At 41.1% G+C, this 16,235-nt stretch overlaps 2 protein-coding genes across 2 annotated transcripts in view; one reads left to right on the plus strand and one right to left on the minus strand.

Moving 5' to 3' along the window:
* The window catches only part of vapa (VAMP (vesicle-associated membrane protein)-associated protein A), a 7,975-nt gene extending 6,093 nt beyond the window's left edge, over positions 1-1,882 (plus strand). Inside the window, exon 6 of the mRNA XM_084103339.1 lies at positions 1,006-1,882. Coding sequence (XP_083959465.1) covers positions 1,006-1,167 — 162 coding nt within the window. The 3' untranslated portion in view covers positions 1,168-1,882. The remainder of the gene's footprint in view (positions 1-1,005) is intronic.
* Positions 1,883-2,871: 989 nt separating this feature from the next.
* On the minus strand, positions 2,872-15,766 carry LOC311075753 (protein APCDD1-like). Its single transcript, XM_084103338.1, has 5 exons — positions 15,509-15,766; positions 14,797-14,944; positions 12,543-13,059; positions 7,330-7,642; positions 2,872-5,647 (listed from the first exon to the last, which is right to left on the minus strand). Exons 1-5 carry the CDS (start codon positions 15,546-15,548, stop codon positions 5,217-5,219), a joined length of 1,449 nt encoding a protein of 482 aa, XP_083959464.1. The 5' UTR covers positions 15,549-15,766; the 3' UTR covers positions 2,872-5,216.
* Positions 15,767-16,235: the final 469 nt, after the last annotated feature.

The following is a 16,235-nucleotide window of genomic DNA, read 5'->3' on the forward strand; positions in this document are numbered from 1 at the left end:
GTCAGTCCACATAACTTTCACACTGGCATTTTATGAACCTAATCAAATTTGATAAATGATAATAATTATGATTATTATTTAACTCTTTAAAGAGAAATGTAGGTAATTACTGCAGTAAAATGCAATCGTACTGTAAAATAATTATATTTTAAGTGTTTATTTGAAATATTAATATATTTAAAATATAAATATAGAATGAATTATTTTTGTCCTTGACATTTTTCACTATTAAACTTTTTTTTTTTTGTCTAGGTCCACATATCTAACTCTTAAGAGAGAAATACTGGCAATTACTGCTGTAAAATAAATATTTTAAGTGTTTTATTTGAAATATTTATATATATTTTAAAAAATGTTGACAGTTTTCACTATTAAACCTCTTTTTTTTAGTTGTAATAGTGTCTCCGTCCACATTACACACACACTTCGTTTTATGAACCTAATCAAATTATAAATAATTATTATTTAACTAATTATTAATCTGAAGACCGTAATATAGGCAGTTACTCCTGTAAAATAGATAAAATATTTAATATAATATTTTAAGTATTTTATTTGAAATATAAATATATGTAAAATATGAATATAATATTTTTTTTTGTTGACATTTTTCACAATTAAACCTCCATTTTCTATGATTATTATTTAACTCTTTATAGGCAATTACTGCTGTAAAATACAATTGTACTGTAAAATAAATTAATATTTGATAATTATATAATCATTTTTTTGCTCTTATGATATTTGTCTAAAATTCTTCAATGTAAAACATTCAAACTTTGAAGAATAAAATGACAAATGTTTTATAAATGCTAAACAGCAGCAGAAACGCTTTGAGCTCGGACTCGTTGGCATCAGATGATGTTCATCGCCTCAGTTCTGGTGGAGTGCGCTCTGTGAACACTAGATGGCGTAATCTCACACATCATCATTATTCCAGCATGATTTCCCTGTGTGTGTGTTTACCTGTGTGTGTGTTTACCTGTGTGTGTCGCTCCCGATCAGGACGAAGGCCTGAGGATGAGGAAGGCTAATCAGTACGACAGCTCGGTGTCGAAGTCTTCGTCGATGCTGAGTAAAGACCCGGGCTCCCGATCTCTCCCGTCGCTGCTCGTCGTCATCGCCGCCATCTTCATCGGCTTCTTCCTCGGGAAGTTCGTCTTGTAGAGTCTGTGTGTTCTGGGCTGGCGAGACAAGCGTGCGTTCATGTCGATAACCGTCGAGACGAGCCCTACGGCAGCGGAAATAAACGTGTCTGTGTACAGGATCATTCAAACAGGCCTTGCCTTTCTCACACACACACACACACACACTCACACACACACACACACTCACTCTCAGAAACGATGGCTCGTTTCTCCCTCTTTTCCGCCGTCTGTGGGTCTTTCTGTGGGTCGGGGAAGAAGAAATCGTCCATGTTGTCGAAGCATCACTAGCCGTCTCGGTGGAGGCACTCGTGTGTGTTTAGAGACCTTGAAAAAATCAACCTATGAATAAATAAAAGGACGTGTTTCTCTTTTTCTCTGTGGTTTTATTAAGAGTTTAATGGAATGTTTTAAGTGTCATGTACATGTTCTTTTAGATTATGTTGAGAAAAATGGGAAATGCAGATTCATCGTTAATAAAAAGAAAAACAAACCAGTTGTCTTTGCTACTTTGTCGCTGGATGGTCACGTGACACACGTTCCCGTTCCACTTTTATTTTCTTGAATGTTTGACGGGACAAACATGTTTTCCCGCTGAATCAAAACCAGTCATTTCATGGATTTTCTTTATGCAGATTATATATTCAATTGTGAGGCAACTTGACTGAATAGAGCGCCATGTTGCAGTCCTGTCCCGTGGTGATGACCGTTGCTCAAATAAAGAATCTTTAACACTCGTCTGTGTGTGTGAGAGGATCTGTGTGTTCATGCACGTCACATGACGCTCGGCTTCAGACCTGGAAATGTGTCTAGATCGAGTAAATGCAGAGATTGACGATAACAATCCATTATTCTACAAACTGACTTCAAGACTCATTAATGGCATCAGAAGCTAAAGTGCTTATACGTTTTACTTTAGTATCGTTACGATACTATAATAGTTTTTATGAATATTGTGAATTCGTCTTTATATTTTGTCATTTTAGTACTTTTTTTAAAAATGTATAGTTTTTATAAATTATTTTATTCTAGTACATCAAGTTAAACTACAGTAGATTAAAATGAGGAATGTTTTAATGTTTTAGTGAACTAAAAGTATCACGATTCTGTAATCATTTATTAATAGTGTTTTTATGTACATTTATATTTTTAAATAATCTATTTTAATTTTAGTTCCAGTATTTTTTTTTTTGTCAGTTCAGTCTATAAAGTTTTTATTAATTTTTATTTCAGTTTTACTGATTTCAGCAAAAGTTAAAAGGAATGTATGTAAGAATTTATGTATTAATCGCTTTTTTATTGCCAATGTTCCTGTGACTCATGAAACAAATGCTTATACAATGTTCAGGATGAACATGTCAGGATGAACATTGTATAAGCATTTGTTTTATGAGTCACAGAAACGGAAAAACGTTGTGTACGGTAACGTCAATGCGCCAGAAAATGGATTGAATCAAATTATAGTCTCATATACTTTATAATAGTGTAATTTTAACATCACTTTGATCAGATGCTTTCTGAACTGCTGTTTTCTCATGTTTGTGTTTATTCTGTTATTTAACAGTGTATCACTGCAACGGTAGATCCAACTTTTTACTTTAAATGAACGAATTCTACATATAGACCCTTTAAACTAAATGGAAATGACAAATGTTGCCTTTTCAACTAGCTGAAGAAAAATCTTTCAGGTCAACTATTTCAAGTATGGATTTTTTTTAATGGTTTTAGTTCACTATAGACCTTCTGTAGCCCCGCCCCTTCTGTAGCTCCGCCCCTTTTCAGCGCTAGGCTCGTTGTCTTTTGACTTCCGGTCTGTATTTTCACAGCGATCTTGCGTATTTATGAATGAACGGCTCGTTTTAAAATCTTCCTGGTCGCCTGACATTTGTTAAGACATCTGCTTTAAACATTACAGTCCTCATGATAACTTTCGTTAACTTTACTTTAAGTAAATCCACTTCTAAAGCTAATTACTCCTGGACAGCAATGCCATAGAGAGCGACCGCAAAAACGGAAGTTCAAAGACAATATTCTAAAGATGGCGGCGCCCTCGTTTCTCTGGCGCATAAGGTCTATAATAACCCTGAACTGTAAGATTAAAACGCTAAGAGTCACAGGCAATGACAGAATTCATTCTGTGTTGAGCTTCATTCATGCATCACGAGACCAGGTTTCATTCAGGTCCTTTAATCCCATAATCACTGCCGTTCACAGGCTTCAGTTCGGATGGATTATTTACAGCGGTGATTCTCTATCAAATCTTCGGCTCTGGAGCTCCTGAGAAACTCAAGCATGGCATTATATTAAAGGGGTGGTTGATTATGATTTCTCTTTTCTAACTTTAGTTAGTGTGTAATGTTGCTGTTTGAGCATAAACAACATCTGCAAAGTTACAACACTCAAAGTTCAAAGCAAAGGGAGATATTTGCTTTTACAGAAATGGCTTTTTAAGGACTACAACAAACGGCTGGTAGAGACTACACCACATTCCTCACGGGTTAGTGACATCACCAATCCTAGAATTGACATAAACCCCGCCCCCTGAACACATTTTATAGATTATCATGACAGAATATGCTAATTAATGACTAGAAGATAACCACACATCAGCTGCTCAAACTCTTAAACTAACCGTTCAGAAATGTCCTGTTGCTTCTACATGTTGTCACTTCTTGAGTCTCTCCATCATCGTCTGACTCCGGTTTGAACGTAAAAGGCTAAAAGTTTTTGAAATTTTCAGTGTGTGTGTTTTAGGTAATCAAAGCTGCTAACACACAAACACACATGCCAGCTCTTGTAGCTCCGCCCCCTGTGCCGAGAGCAGCAGCTCATTTGCATCTAAAGGGACGGACACAAAAACGGTGCGTTTTTGCTCACCCTCAAAAAGTGACAATTTTAACATGCTGTATAAAATATCTGTGGGGTATCTTGAGCTGAAACTTCACACACACACTCTGGGGACATCAGACTTGTTTTACATCTTGTGAAAAGGGCATTATACCAAGCTCAAGTAAATGTGACTGTACAGAATGAACAGGAACTACGTTAGTGCGCATGAATGTCAAATCAAACCGTTCCCTTTTGAGTCTCTTGGATGCTCACATTGTTTTGGTTTTTAGTCGGCTCACCTTTACGATGATCAGAGTTTAAAACATAAAGCAGCTTCACATGGTGATAAAGACATGCCTATCCAAATACCCACACTCGTCCACTCGTCTACTAGCATGGCGTATTTCCTCTATTTGGCCCAAGTGTTCAAGTAGGCGTAAAGACTGCGAGTGTGTGTAGAACTTTTGATTAAAGTTCGATGGGACACGCTTATAGTCTTTTATTTATTAAATTTTCAATACTTTGAACTTTAAAATAAACGTCTACATGTGTGTTCAGTCGCTGTGTAACTAACAGAAGACACTGCGCTGCTTCTAATTAAGGGATTAAAACAGTTGCAAATGTTGTACACAATAGGCTTCACACACACCATACTCACACACACACCATACTCACACACGCACCATACTCACACACACCATACTCACACACACCATACTCACACAATCTGCACCAAGAAAATGTGCAACACTTTTTGTTTTTACTACCAAATTATATGCATCTAATTAGTTTAAATTACAGTGGAGTGTTTTCCTCGACATCTCACGATTTCAGGGCACATGAGTTCCTGAAACATAATGCATGATGGGATACGCTTAGCGCAGTGTGTGTGTAGTGTGCATTAAGGGCACTGCACTGTGGCATTTTTAAGACATGGGACAGTCTTGCGCACTTAATTCCTGTTGTGTGAACGCAAGACCACAAGTGTGTGTATTTGGACGAGGCATTGGTGTTTCTCCTTAGAAATCCAGCTTCTGGAAAACTAAAGCATGGTGTTATTTTAACTGATCGTTGACTGTACAGAATGAACAGGAACTGCGTTAGTGCGCATGCATGTCAAATTCAGTCCGTTGGATGCTCACATTGTTTTTGGTTTTTAGTCGGCTCACCTTTATGATGATCAGTGTTTAAAACATATAAAGCAGCTTCAGCTGGTGCAAACGGTGATAAGAGAGTCTCTCCTCAGAGATCCAGCTGCACACACACATGTAATACGACGAACACGACGAATCCGCCGATGATCTGTGTGTGGCTCGCGGCGCTCAGTCTGAAGTGTTGGTCTCCCTCTCGACTCGCGTGTTGCGGACCGCAGCGGATCAGCGGCGGCTGGTAAGACGTGGGCCGGCGCTCGACCCGGTCCGGACTGGAGCCGTTGGTGGGTCTCTGGCCGTTGTAGAGCAGAGTGTGTCCTGAGGAGTCCTGGCCGACGGTGAAGAGCTCGTACTCGGTGTGAGGCAGGCGGATCCCCAGCGCCACACACCCGCCGGTCAAGGTCACGTCCTGAGGAACGCCACGCTCCCACGAGCCCTCGCCACACACACTCACACGCCCGCTGAACACACTCAGGAGAGACGTCGTGGCGGCGTCCATCGGAGTCACCGTCATGTGGGTCACTGGAGGAGCAGGAGAGGTTAGACTCAGTCACTCACACACACACACACACTCACGCCCACTGAACACACTCAGGAGAGACGCCGTGGCAGCGTCCATCGGAGTCACCGTCATGTGGGTCACTGGAGGAGCAGGAGAGGTTAGACTCAGTCACACACACACACTCACACACACACACACACTCACGCCCACTGAACACACTCAGGAGAGACGCCGTGGCAGCGTCCATCGGAGTCACCGTCATGTGGGTCACTGGAGGAGCAGGAGAGGTTAGACTCAGTCACACACACACACTCACACACACACACACACTCACGCCCACTGAACACACTCAGGAGAGACGCCGTGGCAGCGTCCATCGGAGTCACCGTCATGTGGGTCACTGGAGGAGCAGGAGAGGTTAGACTCAGTCTCACACACACACACTCAGTCACACACACACACACACAGACACTCACTCACACACACACGCCCGCTGAACACACTCAGGAGAGACACCGTGGCAGTGTCTCTCGGAGTCACCGTCATGTGGGTCACTGGAGGAGCAGGAGAGGTTAGACTCAGTCACACACACACACACTCACGCCCACTGAACACACTCAGGAGAGACGCCGTGGCAGTGTCCATCGGAGTCACCGTCATGTGGGTCACTGGAGGAGCACGAGAGGTTAGACTCAGTCACACACACACACTCAGTCTCACACACACACTCAGTCACACACACACACAGACACTCAGTCTCACACTCACACGCCCGCTGAACACACTCAGGAGAGACGTTGTGGCAGCGTCCATCGGAGTCACCGTCATGTGGGTCACTGGAGGAGCACGAGAGGTTAGACTCAGTCACACACACACACTCAGTCACACACACACACAGACACTCACTCACACACACACTCACGCCCGCTGAACACACTCAGGAGAGACGTTGTGGCAGCGTCCATCGGAGTCACCGTCATGTGGGTCACTGGAGGAGCACGAGAGGTTAGACTCAGTCACACACACACACTCAGTCACACTCACTCACACACACACACACACACACTCACGCCCACTGAACACACTCAGGAGAGACGTTGTGGCAGCGTCCATCGGAGTCACCGTCATGTGGGGCACTGGAGGAGCATGAGAGGTTAGACTCAGTCACACACACACACTCAGTCACACACACACTCACATACACACACACTCACGTCCGCTGAACACACTCAGGAGAGACATGAGATTGGTGTGTTTTGTTATTGCTGGAGTTTCTGAAGCTTGTGTAAAGACTCCGCCCTCTTCTGAACGGAGGCGGAGCTGCAGCTCATTTGCATTTAAAGGGACACACACAAACGGCATGTTTTGCTCAAAAAAGGGGCAAATTTGACAAGCTATAATAAATTATCTGGTATTTTGAGCTGAAATTTCACAGACGTATTCTGGCGACACCATAGATTTATATTACATCTGGTGAAAAGAGTCATAATATGTCACCTTTAGTTTCTTTTCGACTGAAGAAAGAAAGACATTAATATCTTGGATGAGGTGCGGATGAGTATATTATCAGGAAATGTTTAATTATGAAGTGAACTACTCCTTTAATAAATGAAAGCTAATTGTAAAGTGTTAGTGTGAGGAATCAGCAGGGGAGGTTTGTCTCTCAGTGTTCACCTGTGCTCAGACGTCATCGGTCACGTACCGGTGAAGGTGAACTCCACGGCGCCCATGACGGTGTCTGACGGGTCCCCGCGGGTGTAGCGTCCGCTAGCTGAGATGCTAAAGGTGGGGTGACGGCAGACGGGGTCGGAGAAGTGCTCGTACTCTCCTTCCCAGGTGTGTGTGTGCTCGTGGAAGGCCAGCCGGCGGGTGAGGAAGAGCACGCCGGGTCGAGCTTCACAGCGAACGCTCACCCAGTGCCCGTCGAGACGCACCGGACGCTCGCTCTGGGCCGGCAGAACCGGAGGGTGATGGAGATCGGCCGACGCCACGATCTGACAGATCCGGTCGTCGCTCTGAGAGGAAGAACAGATGCGGATGAGCAGACTCACTCATAACTGTCAATCATTCATGATTAGGGGTGTAACGATACCCTCATGTCACGATTCGATACATATCACGAAACTGAACTCACAATACGATATTATTGCGATACTCCAATACATATGATAAAAGGTTAACAAAAATTTTACTGTTGATTAAAATGCTAAATATGGTATTACATTGTGGGTGTAATTTAAGGCGAGACACGGCAGGCAAAAACATCAGGTTTTTATTACTGGTCAATTTTTGGATATTTGTCTTCAATAACATGTCTTCTTTCAGACTTGTGGTGAAAAAAAGTCTGAAATACACATTTAGGTCTTTATTTTATTACACTTTGTCTGTTTGCGTCTGTAGATTTCTCATAAATTCAACAAAAGTTGGCGTTCTTAATCAACTGTCCCTGTCGTCACACACACCGCTGGAAAGCTCTCTCTCTCCTGTACAATGCTGTCGGATCCAAATATGGTCATTTCCTTTTTATCAGCAACCAATCGTGAAAGTAAAAGGGCTGAATGCGCAATCTCATTGGCTGATGATAAATCTTTAAAGCCGTTTTCTCAAAATGACTTTTCTCTCAAACTCTGAAAGTCCGAAATCTCCACTTCAGTAGCTCCGATATACACCAAACTCTCCAGTCTTGTACCTAGTTATATTATGAAGACATTTACAGAGGGATTTGTAAATATATTATTCCTAGCCTGATTTCTATAACATTTTATTTAAAAAACCATGGCGAAAATCATTTTTTTAAGGCTATTGACAGTATTTTCTGATTTACAGGATAACAAAAGTAGATATCCATAAATCCCTCTGTAAATTTTTTCCCATCTAATATGTGAACACAATGAAAAAATAAATTTTAACCTGGCTTTATCCAATACTCAGATTTCGTTTTTTTAAATATATGCAAATTAGCGCATATTTAATTAGATATGGCCTAATTTGCATATTTAAACATTAAATTACAGAAAACTTGAAATATATTTTTTCCTCATCTTAATGTAGGTAAAACTGGGAAAGTTTCATGGTGATATCTGCTAGTTAAACATTTTACCCTATTCACCTGTAGTGTCTCGCCTTAATATGCTTGGACTTGGTGCTGGAAACACAGTTTATTCGCTATAGTTTATAAAAAGATAATAAAATATGACAAGAACTCAGTCTAACAGAAGGATGGCCACAACCAGTGAAATGTAACTCTGTCTCACACATGAATTATGTTGAATATCTGTCAGCTGTTAAATTTAACTACACAATTACACTGTAAAAAGTGAACAGTTGGATCAACTTAAAAAAATTACTTCAATTGGTAACACCTAAAGAAATTAAGTTTTCTCAACTTAAATTATCACGGTTTTCACGATAAAACGTGATAATTTAAGTTGAGAAAACTTAATTTCTTTAGGTGTTACCAATTGAAGTAATTTTTTTAAGTTGATCCAACTGTTCACTTTTTACAGTGTAGATAATACCAGTTTAGCTCAACCAATCACCAAGCAATGCTTCATTGTGTTCAGTCTGTGTGTAAAAAGAGCATTAGCAATTAAAGACAAAACACTTCAGCAAAACATGATCAGCTCAAAGTGTCCCAATCATTTTAGTCACTGTATGAAGAATATCTGGGTATAATATGTCACAGTTTACTTTATTCTGCTCTCCTCACTTACATAAATGAACTATAGTGTCCTGATCACACTAGTGAAAATATATAAAAAATTATAAATGATATCTGGTGTCTGAGTAACTTTAGGTTTGACTGTATATCTGTGCATTCATTCTTAAAGGGACAGCAGCCTCATAAACGCTTGCCATACGTTTCATTAATGCTAATAAAAAAAAATTTTATCTTTTTTTTTTTAATCATTTTTTATCTTTAATGTGAATCCATTTATATTTAATTCATACAGTTATTCAGAATTACAGATCAGTTTGCATTGTAAGACACTGTTTCAACAAAAACTCATTTATGTTATTGAACAGCATAACATTACCAGTAGAATTAGTCGAGAGCAGCAGAAAGTGGAAACGCTTAGAAGATCAATGCATGAACTCAAACACAGCAGTAACAGCGCATGAAGCCTCGGGGATCGAGGAGTCGAAGCATAATGTGAAACAAGGACAGTTCTGGATCATAACTCTGTCATAAAGCCTTCAGAGCCTCGCGTCATCCGATTACAGAACGGCTTTCTCAGCGCGCCGTGATTTAATCGCAATCAATCAGAGAGCTCACGGGACACGTGTGTGTGTGTGTGTGTGTGTGTGTGTGTGTGTTTGTGTGTGTGTGTGTGTGTATGTGTGTGTGTGTGTGTTTGTGCTTGACTTTGGATCAGTTGCCATTGCTTACTAGAGTCGTCCTGCCCATCAATTATTCAGCCTGAACCAGAATTCATTAACATTGCATTACATGTTTCCAGCCTCTTCCAGTGACAGTGGGGAGTAGCGCACATGAAAGAAATGAATCCATCAGAAAAGCTCATTTCTGTCTCAGGCCCCGAGACCCAATCCCGACCGCAAACACCATTCCCACATTCCCTTTGAAGCCGATGGAGGATCAGCACTGCCGACATGGCTCAAATCACACTCTTTAAACGGCATGATGGGAAATGCATCAATCTCGCTTCAGATGGAGCTGACGAACGGATCGGTAATGCCGAAGTGAGATTACGGATGAATTGGTGATGCGATGAAGGCCGTGACCGCCGGCGGCACGCATGAATTAATCAGGCGATGTCACGTCTTAAATTAAGCACAATGTTATGTATTAAACAGACTTTTACTTCAGTGAACATGGCACTTCATGCATTAATCATTCTTCTTTCAAAAGCTTCATGTATTTTTTAGGTTTGCCGGGGTTTTATTTTAACTCGGACTGAACGTCTGTCACTCAAGAGTGTTTCTGTGTTCTGTGTACTCCACACACACTTATTAACTGCATGTGCTGGAAGACGTGAAACACACACACGCCTGTATCTGAGCTTTAACACACCAGTTCATGACGCTTCTGCTACACACACTGGAATTACAGGTCATAAATCACGTGCTTATGCATGATATTTGTGTACAGAAGACTTTATATCAGCGGTTCTCCAGCTTTCTGACTCCAACACTGAAGAAGAAATGGTGTTGGAAACGATTTTCACTGCCAGTACATTTCAGAAATAATTACAAAAAATCATTGGATTAAACATGATTTTTTTTTGCAGTAGAAAGACTGAAATAGTATTTTCTTGTAAATCATATTTTATGCATCTCAAGTTTAATTTACAGAAACTAAGAGTGTGTGTTTAAAAATATGTACCAAAAATAACTGAGATTTTCAGGATTCTCACTCTTTTCCAGTTGCTTCTGATTTACTGATTTAAGGATTAAGAAAGAAAAATATTTTTTTACTCACACATTTCTACCCGATAAAATACTGTAGAATTCAATCGGCATAACCGGAAAAATGTATATTCATTATGACGTTTTAAGATTTTGTAAATTTCCATGGCTTAGAAATCTCTAAACCTGCAGTCTCTTCTTCATATATCCCAGTTTACCAGACCATATGAATCATGGTTCTTCCCAAAAAGAACATTTTTGAAATAAAAAAAAGAAAATAAGAAATCTCTTATTTTAATGCTTATTTCGAATAGTTTGAAGTCATTTTGAGATCAAAAGCTTTTTAAGATCACGAGAAACAAATGAATTCAAGCGTTTCAGACGGGATGTTCGACGAGAAGGATGTGCAGGACGAGACTGGATATCAAACATGAGGAACTGATTGGATGATGAAAACTGTCTCGATATGACAGGTGACTGAGACATGTATTAAAGAGGACCTATTCTGCCCTTTTACAGTCTTGATGTTGTTCCAGGCTCTACTAGAACAGGTTTTCCTGCTTGAATGTTGATTATTCTCCTCATATTCTCCATTGTTGCGGCTCCTCTCTTCCCAGTCTGTCAGTAACGCTCTGTTCACTTCCTGTCTCTATGAAGCCCCTCCTTCTGAAAAGCACACTGTGCTCTGATTGGTCGGCTGGAGCAGTGTGTTGTGATTGGTCGAGTGCTTCGAGTGTGTTTGGGAAATGTCCCACCCCTTACCATAACAGCCAGTTTAACACACTACTAACTAACTCAACCAGGCCCCGCCCCCTTTATTCTGCGCATCAATTATTATAATGAGGAATATTGTGACGTGTTCGTTCTGGAAGAAACTCAAGACTACAGTGGAGGCGTTTCAGGAGTTCAGGAACATTACACACTAAAAAAATGCTGGGTTGTTTTAATTTGGATAAACCCAGATGTTGGGTAAAACATTTTATTTGACCCAAATTTGGGTTAAAACAACCCAGCATTTTTAGAAAAGACAGATGAAAAAATGTGTGTGTTCTTTTCTATTCCACTGCACTATACTCTCTATGCTCTGCAGACAATGTGTGTGTGAGACACAGCCTCTTCACACTCTCTCAATATTAATGCTCTGTGCTCAGCTGCGGCTCTAGAACACACTCACATGAAGCTTTTGCTCAAACAGCAACATCACACACACTAAAAAAAATGCTGGATTGTTTTAACCCAACTTTGGGTCAAATATGGCCAAACCCAGCCGTTGGGTTAAAACTTTTATTAAAAATTTAACCCAGTGGTTGGGTATGTCCATATTTTGGACCATATTTGTATAGCATTTTTAGAGTGTACACACTAAAGACAGATGTTCTTCTCTATTCCACTGCACTATATTCTCTATGCACTGCATAGACGACGTGTGTGTGAGACACAGCCTCTTCACACTCTCTCAATGCTAATGCTCTGTGCTCAGCTGCGGCTCTAGAACACACTCACATGAGATCCATCAATATGTATCAGCGCAGACGCGAGTTCTCTGACCTTGGCGCTGTGAAGCGGGGTCTGGTAGCCCGAGGGCTGGTGGAGTCTCCTCTGAGCGCGCTCAGTGTGAACGTCTCCGAGGAACAGCTCCTCCTCCACCCGTCCACCGGCGTCACCATGGCGACCGCGCCGCTCCACGCGGATCAGCCGTAGCTCCTGCATGGTGAAGTCGAGCCCGCGGGTGCAGTCGAGAGGCTCCGCCCACATCTCGAACGCCTCGCCGGGTCTCAGCCGGATCTGGCGCGCACAGGCCGGATCCAGGCGCCGCTGGACGAGCTCGGCCGCCACTGACCCGTGACACCGCAGCTTTACGCTAGTTAGCCGGTACTCGCACGCCGCGGCTCCGCGCACTAGCCTGGAGGCCTGAGCCGGGCCGAAGCCGCCCCGGACCCGCAGGCTGTAGATCGGGTGGCGGCACCGGCTGTCCTCATAGTAGAACTGAAGCGCATCGAACGTGTGGTTCGGGAAGAAGCTGTAGGAGCGAGTGAGGAATTCTGGGCCGGGTCGAACCTCGCAGCTGGAATCAGAAACAATGATCATATTAACACACTTTCTGTCAGCATGTTCGAGATTGTTCGTATTTTTAAAGACACTTCAGGCAAAACTAGTGTAGAGGAAAGAAAACATCTGAAACACACATTTAAGTGTTTATTTTATTGAACACACACACACACTCACACACACACTCACTCACAGCTGGAATCATAGCCATTATATTAACACACACTGGTGTGTTACCATGGTACCATGTTCGAAGATTGTTCGTGTTTTTTCATTATATAATCATAGACACTTCAGGCGAAACTAGTGTTTATTCACTGCTCAGATTCCAGCTCGACTTCTATAAGATACGACTAGTGGAAAGAAAACATCACAGTCACTCACACACTCACAACACACACACACACACACACTCTCTCAACACACACACACACTCTCTCAACACACACACACTCACTCAACACACACTCTCTCTCAACACACACGTCTGGTTTACTATCTTTGTGGGGACTCTCCATAGACTTAATGGTTTTTATACTGTACAAACTGTATATTCTATCTCCTAACCCTAACCCTAAACCTGCCCATCACACACACACACACACACACACACTAACCCTACCCCTAAACCTGCCCATCTCACACACACACACACACACACACTAACTCTACCCCTAAACCTGCCCATCACACACACACACACACACACACACTAACCCTACCCCTAAACCTACCCATCACACACACACACACTAACCCTACCCCTAAACCTACCCATCACACACACACACACACACACACACACACACACACACACACACACTAACCCTACCCCTAAACCTACCCATCACACACACACACACACACTAACCCTACCCCTAAACCTACCCATCACACACACACACACACACACACACACACACACTAACCCTACCCCTAAACCTGCCCATCACACACACACACACACACACACACACACTAACCCTACCCCTAAACCTGCCCATCACAGAAAACTTTCTGCATTTTTACATTTCCAAAAAAACTCATTCTGTATGATTTATAAGCTTGTGTACCTCAGTTTAGGTCCCCACTGTGACACGAGTCCCTCACTCACACACTCTCTCACATACACACACACACTCAACACTCACTCTTACTCACTCTCACACTGACTCTATAAGGCGGTGAGTTAGAGTCAGAAGTCTCCACTTCAGCAGCTTTTTTACACACGCTGAATTTTACAGTTTTATTCATATCTATATTCTGAAGGCTTGTTCACATCATTTGCCTGATTTATACAACATTTTACTTCTAAAAACATGGTCAATTTTTTTTTTTTTCTGGCTGTTGACTGTTTTTTAATTTATAAAATGATAAAAAGAGAAATACAAAATCCTCTCTGTAAAAAAACCCAAAAAACTTTAATATGTCGATAAAATCAAACAAGAATTATGAACATGGCTTCATCCAGTATTAACATTTCTGGTCTGGAAGAGGAAATGTTCAAACGTAACATTCCCAGACAGCAATATAGTGTCGGCCCAGATCCGGCCCACATCCGGCACATGTGGATTCAAGGTGTCCCAGATGTCGGCCGGATCTGGGCCGAAACTATGTTGCTGTCTGGGAATATATATGTGATTATTAAACTATAGTGATGATATCAGTGATGATATCACTGTTTGAAATCGCCCCTTAAACCCTCATCCACTATTCCCAACATTACTCCACTTGAAGGAGTCGAGCTCCTCACCTGTTGGACACCCAGTGCCCTGAGATGTTGGGTGGGATCTGGACCGTCACTTGCTGTCTGGCGTGAAGATGTTTGAGTTGGGAGAGACACGGGGAACTCCTGTCCAGCAGAACCGGACCAGCGCTGACCCTCAGCACACACACACTCACTGCAGACACACACACACACACATCACATCAGGGACTGTCACTGAGAGTATCTTTCTCAGCTAACAAGGAACGTTCTGATAAGGTTCTGTTATGAACAAACATTCTTCCAATAACGTTCTTTCAAAGTTATAATAATAATTATAATAATGTTCTCAAAATATTAGCAACAAACACATTATTCATGGAACGTTTTTTCCCCTCAAACGCTTCAGTAGGAAATTCTATATTTTTTTATTTTATTTTTTCTGTTATACTTGTTACTTTTAAATGTTCTCCAAACATTCTCTAACGTTCTAATTATGTTTTTAAAATAATTAAATGGAATGTTCCCTTTTCACGTTTAGAGAACGTTAAAAAATAACGTTATATATAAACTTAATGAGGACGTTAACAAAATATTTTTAAAACATATTTTTGTTAGCTGGGTTAAAATCTTAAAATCAGACTTTTTTTTTTATTCGGTCATCTGCATCTGATTCATAAACTCGCAAATACACACCAATCTTCTGGAATATTTAAGATTCAATAACATTTTGAGATATGAAAACCACAAAGTTACTCACCAGAGGAAAGCAGAATGACAAGAGAATATAAAGATAACATCTTAATAAATCATCTGACAAAAAAAAAACAAAGTTTCGTTTAACTGACGAGCCTCGTGATGAAGATGAGAATGTTAAACGCGTTAAAGTTTCACATCCGCTCTTTAATGTGCTTTTCTTGTCGTTACATCCTCAGGATCAGCCTTTATTGTCCAGAACGAGAATAAACACAGAGAGTATGATTGTATGAGCGACACCTTTCATATCTGACTCCAATCTGAGGAGAATCTCTGTCGCTCTCGCGCTAGTGAAGCCTGATTCGCGAACGAGTCGTTCGTTTGAACCAATTCTTTTTAATGATTCGGTTAAAATGATTCTCAAAGTGCATGTAATTCATTTGACTATTACAGGTACTTTGCTAGCAGTAAAACGGTAAGAAATATTGTTAACAATAGCTGGAATAACTTATCACTAGTATTAGTTAACTTACATATAGTGGGAACATTGTTAATTTTGTTTTTAAAGTCCCTCTGTGGTGAGAATCCAGCTTTTAATGTTGTTTATGTGTCTATGTGGTGTTTTTAATATGCTTTAAGACAAACCATGTGTAAATTCATAAGTCGACTCCATCGCTGAGTATTTCCTCCTTAAAACTGCAGTGAACCAAAGACAGTCTCAAAAACACGCTTTGAAATCGCTGGTGTTTCTGACGTCACAAACTACCTTGTAACCAATCAGATCAACGTGT

Source organism: Abramis brama (assembly GCF_963993115.1).
Source record: "Abramis brama genome assembly, chromosome: 24".
NCBI classification, from domain to species: Eukaryota; Metazoa; Chordata; class Actinopteri; order Cypriniformes; family Leuciscidae; genus Abramis; species Abramis brama.

Bases quoted from the DNA above. Each gene is read 5' to 3' on its own strand.
- LOC311075753 (XM_084103338.1), bottom strand. From the start codon at position 15,548: ATGTTATCTTTATATTCTCTTGTCATTCTGCTTTCCTCTG. The intron at 14,945-15,508 runs GTGAGTAACTTT...GTGTGTCTGCAG, and splicing joins TGTCATTCTGCTTTCCTCTG to TGAGTGTGTGTGTGCTGAGG. The intron at 13,060-14,796 runs GTGAGGAGCTCG...TTCTGATTCCAG, and splicing joins GGGCACTGGGTGTCCAACAG to CTGCGAGGTTCGACCCGGCC.